The 6,906-nt window shown below is 35.9% G+C and overlaps 1 protein-coding gene across 1 annotated transcript in view; it reads left to right on the top strand.

The window, feature by feature from the left end:
* Positions 1 to 6,438, top strand: part of LOC121371770 (cAMP-dependent protein kinase catalytic subunit PRKX-like) — a 45,488-nt gene extending 39,050 nt beyond the window's left edge. Inside the window, exons 5-8 of the mRNA XM_041497907.1 lie at positions 1,160 to 1,255; positions 2,576 to 2,633; positions 4,502 to 4,579; positions 4,933 to 6,438. Of these exons, the coding sequence (XP_041353841.1) occupies positions 1,160 to 1,255; positions 2,576 to 2,633; positions 4,502 to 4,579; positions 4,933 to 5,058 (358 nt within the window). The 3' untranslated portion in view covers positions 5,059 to 6,438. The remainder of the gene's footprint in view (positions 1 to 1,159; positions 1,256 to 2,575; positions 2,634 to 4,501; positions 4,580 to 4,932) is intronic.
* Positions 6,439 to 6,906: the final 468 nt, after the last annotated feature.

Raw genomic sequence — 6,906 nt, 5'->3', positions numbered from 1 at the left:
ATTAATTTATTTATTAAATATTAGTGGGGTTAGATATAATTGTTGTTAATTACTTAATAAAATATTAGTTGGGTGAGATATAATTGTTGTTAATTAATTAAACAATATTAGTTGGGTGAGATATAATTGTTGTTAATTAATTAATGAATATTAGTTGGGTGAGATATAATTGTTGTTAATTAATTAATTAATATTAGTGGGGTGATTTCTAATTGTTGTTAATTAATGAAATATTAGTGGGGTGACATATAATTGTCATCAATTAATTTATAAAATGTTATTGAGGTGAGATATAATTGTCATCAATTAATTTATGAAATGTTACTGGGGTGAGATATAATTGTCATTAATTAATAAAATATTAGTGGGGTGAGATATAATTGATGTTAATAAATTTATAAAATGTTAATGGGGTGAAATATAATTGTTGTTAATTAATTAATTACCGAAATATTAGTTGGATCAGATATATTTGTTTTTAATTAATTAATTTATGAAATATTAGTTGAATCAGATAGATTTGTTTTTAATTAATTAATTTATGAAATATTAGTTGGATCAGATAGATTTGTTTTTAATTAATTAATTTATAAAATATTAGTTGGATCAGATATATTTGCTTTTAATTAATTTATAAAATATTAGTTGTATCAGATAAATTTGTTGCCAATTAATTAATTTATGAAATATTAGGGGCTGATTCTAGTTTTGTCAGTAGAACACTTGCCTGAGATGTTCGGGTCATAGGATCAAACCTTCTCGGGGGACCAGTTGACTTTTCCCCATCCCATCCCAACCAGTGCCTGACGACTAATATATCAAAGGTCTTGCTATGTGCTTTTCTGATATAGTGAAAGAGGTATCCGGTTTAGACAGGAAAAATCCAGTTTTGAGGGTATTCCGGTTTACAGAGGGTCTGGTTTTGAAAGGTTTCACTGTAGTAGAGAAAATGCATGTATAAAAGATTTCTTGCTGCTAATGGAAAAATGTAATTGGATTTCTGAAGAACAGCATGCAAGAATTAGCAAATGTTTAACATCAATTAATTGAAGATTAATTAATCAATGTGCTCTAGTTGTGTCATTAAACAAAACAAACGTTAACTTTAACAATGGCAAAAAAAACCTAATGGGTCTCTTTAAATCTTTTTTCTCTCCAGGTTTCCACCATTTTATGATGAAAATCCATTTGGAATCTATCAGAAAATCCTTGCAGGGAAAATTGAGTGGTCCCGACATCTCGACCCTGTAGCTAAGTATGTAACACATTTTCACCTTGACCTGCTTAATTATCATGATAGTATATAATATACTAAACAACAAAAGAAATTCATATATATATATATATATATATATATATATATATATAATTTTTTGATTTTAATTCATTTAAAATTCAATCCTCATTAGGTTTGTATCTATTAAAATTATTGTTGTGTTGTTAAAATGTAGCTCTATTTTGCCAGTCTTTATGAAAATAATTCTATTATGAACCCAAAATCCATGTATATAATAAAATATTTGTATTTCTACACATTTTCACCTTTGATCCATGTAGTCAGGTATGTAATATATTTTCAGTTTGAAGTTGTACTATATTTCACCTTCATGCTATAGCTAATTATGAACACAAATCATATACTTTACCGTACTGTCTGTCTATCTGTCCGTCCATCTGTCTGTCCATCTGCCCGTCCATCTGTCCATTTCCTAGACTTTTTTTTCGCAGAGGCTCAAGATACTGTGCTAAAATTTTATGTGTAGTTTGACTTTCATGGCAATTTACCCATTGTTCATAGAGTTATGGCCCTTGAACTATGGAGATATGGAAATTGTGTTGGGCCTGTTAGTGGACATGTATTGCTTTAGCAGTACTCTCACAATGCTTGTTTCGGAGAAAATGACAGTATCACTGACAGTATTACTGTATCCAGTGTAGGGGCGGGACGTAGTCCAGTGGTAAAGCACTCGCCTTACGTGCAGTCGGTTTAGCATCAATCCCCATCAAAGGGTGGGATGTAGTCCAGTGGTAAGGCACTCGCCTTATGTGCAGTCGGTTTAGCATCAATCCCCATCAAAGGGCGGGACGTAGCCCAGTGGTAAAGCACTCGCTTGATGCGCGGTCGGTCTGGGATCAATCCCTGTCGGTGGGCCCATTGGGCTATTTCTCATTCCAGCCAGTGCACTACGACTGGTATATCAAAGTTTGTGGTATGTGCTATCCTGTCAGTACTGGGTTTCCTCTATTATTACCACCATGGTCCTTAACCATATGTCCCTGGCGATGTCAGAGGTCGGATCTGAGATGGGCGTGCCCGAACCTATTTTTGGATATGGGTATGTTAAAAGAGTTCCCATACCCAAGTTAAAAGAGTTCCCATACCCAAGTTAAAAGAGTTCCCATACCCAAGTTAAGAGTTCCCATACCCAACACCATATATCTGTAATTACAATGTGTTGAGAGAGAATGTCTTTAAATAAAACAGTTCTTTCTTTCTCTCTTTCTTTCTTTTCTTTATCCAGTGAAGGTTTTTTGTGTTGTAAGATTTAAGTTTTGTTTTGTTTTGTTTTTTCAGAGATTTGATTAAGAAGCTATTAGTTCAAGATAGGACTCGGAGACTGGGTAACATGAAGGTAAATACAGTCTAATACCGCACTTCAGTTAAATATAAACATTTATTACATACCCATTTAATATTACTTTCTCTTCCTCTTTCTGTGTGTATATGTAGGTCTGTTAATAATGTTGTAATGTATCTGCTTGTAAATGGAGGGAAAGGTCTTAATATAGGCTAGTGGGTGGAAGGTAACCCAGTGCTAAAGCGCTCGTTTGGTGTGTGGTCGGTCTGGGATCGATTCCTGTCGGTAGACCCATTCGGCTATTTCTCATTCCAGCCAGTGCACCACGACTGGTATATCAAAGGCCATGGTATGTGCTATCCTGTCTATGGGATGGTGCATACAAAAGAACCATTGCTACTAATGGAAAAATGTAGCGGGTTTCCTTTCTAAGACTATATGTCAAAATTATTAAATGTTTGACATCCAATAGCCAATGATTAATAAATCAATGTGCTCTAGTGGTGTTGTTAAACAAAACAAACTTTAACTTTAATATAACTTTAATGATCACTAACCATGATGGCAAGTTCATCTGTCCATTGGACACAAAAAATAGTGGTCAGTGTATTTTGTCTTTCAACCATTCATTTTAGTCAAAAAATGAATGGTTGAAAGGTGGATGTTAACTACAGGTAAAATAAAGAAGGAAATCATTGGGCGGGATTTATGATGGCAGTTATGGACTAGTTTCAACTGTATGAATAATAGAGAATCGTCTTCTCTATAACTGAACCTTGCTGTTTAATTATTATTTTGACCAATGTTTTACAACTTTTGTTTCTATGTCAAGACAAACTGTGAGATAGAGATCAATGAAACTTGGTTTATATTTGCAGTTTGTAATGGAGAATGAAAATGTTTAAAGCGACCGACCCTAGTTTTTAAACACTAAGGCATGCTTTTCACTATTAGAGCTATTTTTCATAATTGGATTCATACTTTATCATGATTTATTGTGTATATTATTCATTCCCTTACATCCAAAGGGTTTTTGGTCATCCTGGCATTTTTAATATCACAAAGTGCATTTTTCATATTTTTAAAAACAGTGTGTCTGAGAAGTAATGGTTATCGAGTCGAGGTTTAATCTATTTCTAAGGGTATTTCACCTTTTCAACATTGCAGACTCTTTATTTTCACTCTGATGTAACTTTATCCAGATGTGATACAGGTTTGTAGATTAACCAAACTTAGTGTCCATTTTTACTGGCTGAAACTAGGATCTGCACCTTTAAACTATTTTGTACAGATTGGAGTTACCAATGTAGAAACAAATTATACATGTCTTTCTTTATTTTTACAACTGGCCTCGGTGGCGTCGTGGCAGGCCATCGGTCTACAGGCTGGTAGGTACTGGGTTCGGATCCCAGTCAAGGCATGGGATTTTTAATCCAGATACCGACTCCAAAACCTGAGTGAGTGCTCCGCAAGGCTCAATGGGTAGGTGTAAACCACTTGCACTGACCAGTGATCCATAACTGGTTCAACAAAGGCCATGGTTTGTGCTATCCTGCCTGTGAAAAGTGCAAATAAAAGATCCCTTGCTGCTAATCGGAAGAGTAGCCCATGTAGTGGCGACAGCGGGTTTCCTCTCCAAATCTGTGTGGTCCTTAAGCAAATGTTCTTTTTAATTAATATTATAGTTTGGTGATGAGGATATAAATCAGGGCTGGGAATTTTCCTCGGATCAGCTGTTTTCCTCTCATGGAACATTGTGTTTCCTTTCATTTTAATCATCCATTCCTCCAAAATGTGTCAGATGGCACAGGTTTTAACCTAGGATTTCAAGAATTTCCGGGACCCCTCTAGATTTCCTCTGTTTTACAGTTCACCAATTTCCACCTTTGATAAATGTTTTTTTCTCCATATTATATTTACAGTTTGGAGTGGAGGATATAAAGCGACACAGGTGGTTTAAGGGCATCTCCTGGGAAGATGTACTGGCCAGAAAATTAAAGGTAAGTCTATAGTGTTGATTTACTATGACAGTTTTTTAGGGTACGAGACTGTACATCAACATATATTATACTGGGAACAGGGGCAGTGCAGACAGTACGGCCATGGACGTACCACTTTTCAAAGAGGTATGAATGAATGAATGGCTGTATGAATTTTTTTTTTGTGGTTTATATTTGTTGTATCTGTGAAAATGTCTTTCACAGGTGAAATTGAAAGGAGTGTTTGGCAACCTCGAGCTGTACCACTCTTTTTTTTTTTACACCGTGCCACCCCTATGGAATGTGACATAATTTTACTTGTTATTTTGAGCCTTGGTTAGTTCATTAAACACATGTTCCTTTTTATTTCACAGCCACCAGTTGTTCCGAAACTGGCACATTCTGGTGACACGACAAATTACGATGACTACTCAGAAGACAACTGGCAGGACAAGGAAAATGTCGAAGACAAAATCCTGGAACTCTTCAAAGACTTTTAGCATGAACACTGCTTGAAGGTCCTCAGCATCCAGTGATGTAGCTATGCTTACATTGGTTTGTGATAAAGTCCTAGAATTTTTCAACGACTTTTAGCATGAACGCTGTATAAAGGTCCTCATCATCCACTGATGTTGCTACACTTACATTTGTTTGTGATAAAATCCTGGAAATCTTCAAAGACATTTAGTATGAATGCTGCTTGAAGGTCCTCATCATCCACTGATGTTGCTACACTTACATTTGTTTGTGATAAAATCCTGGAAATCTTCAAAGACTTTTAGTATGAATGCTGCTTGAAGGTCCTCATCATCCACTGATGTTGCTACACTTACATTTGTTTGTGATAAAATCCTGGAAATCTTCAAAGACTTTTAGTATGAATGCTGCTTGAAGGTCCTCATCATCCACTGATGTTGCTACACTTACATTTGTTTGTGATAAAGTCCTCAAAATTTTCAAAGATGTTTGGCATGAAGATCATCAACATCCATTGAATAGCTGCATTTACATTTGTTTGTGATAAAAGCCTCGAATTCTTTAAAGACTTTACAGATGTTTGTGATAAAATCTCCAAACTCTTTAAAAGACTACATTTGTTGATGAGAAATTTCCTCAAACGCTTTAAAGACTTTTAGAATGAATGGCACATGAAAATCAACATCCACTGATAGCTACAGTTATATTTGTTTGTGAGAAAATCCTGTTCAAAGACTTTACATTTGTGATGAGACAATCTTAAAAATCTTCAAAGATGTATCTACATTTACATTTGTTTGTGAGAAAATCCTGTTTAAACACTTTACATTTGTGATGATACAATCCTCAAAATCTTCAAAGATGTTTGGCATGAAGATCAGAATCATCCATTTAATGTACAAATGTATCTATGTTTACATTTGTTTGTGAGAAAACTCTTCACAGACTTTTAGCATGAATGGCGCATGAAGATCATCAACATCCATTGATGTAGCTACATCTACATTTACATTTGTTCGCGAGAAAATCCTCACTCTTTAAGTACTTTTTAGCATGAACGGCGCATGAAGACCATCAACACCCATTGTTGATGCATTGCAGATCCAGAGAGGGGTCACATGGGTCCCCTGATACCCCCACCCCTACCCACCCTCGCTTGTTTGAGGTTCTCTTTTTAATGACTTTAAAAAAAAAAAAAATCATCGTCCATAAAAAATTAACTCTAAATTGCCCAGAAAACACATCTCAGGAATCTTTATTTCAAACTTGTAGGGTGGAACACAGCCCAGTGGTACAGCGCTTACTCGATGCACGGTCGGTGTGAGATCGATCCCTGCTGATGGGCCCAATGGGCTATTTCTTGTTCCAGCCAATGCACCACGACTGGTATATCAAAGGCCGTGGTATGTGCTATCCTGTCTGTGGGATGGTGCATATAAAAGATCCCTTGCTGCTAATCTAAAAGAGTAGCCCATGAAGTGGCTACAGCGGTTTTCCTCTCTCAATATCTGTGTGGTCCTTAACCATATGTCTGATGCCATATAACCATCGTTAAATAACATATTCCTTTCTTTCTTTTATTTCAAACTTTCCAGGGAGCATACCCCCGACTCCCCTACAGATCTAGCTCCCTATGGGAGTTCCTCTCATCTGCCTTTGACAAACTCAAATTGCCCTTTTAAGAATTTTGTAAATCACCCCCCCCCCCCCCCCCCCCTTTACAAAATTCTGGATCTGCCCCTATGGTGTAGCTACATTTACATTTGTTTGTGATAAATCCTGTCTTGGACACATCTACTGTTAACTGTTCAAGATGGGATGATTTTTGTAACCAGTTTACTAAAATTACTGATTTAAAAACTAGTGGGTAT

Source organism: Gigantopelta aegis, chromosome 1, assembly GCF_016097555.1.
Source record: "Gigantopelta aegis isolate Gae_Host chromosome 1, Gae_host_genome, whole genome shotgun sequence".
NCBI lineage: Eukaryota > Metazoa > Mollusca > Gastropoda > Neomphalida > Peltospiridae > Gigantopelta > Gigantopelta aegis.
Note: the sequence above shows the minus strand (reverse complement) of the source record. Positions and strands in the feature narration are given on the sequence as shown.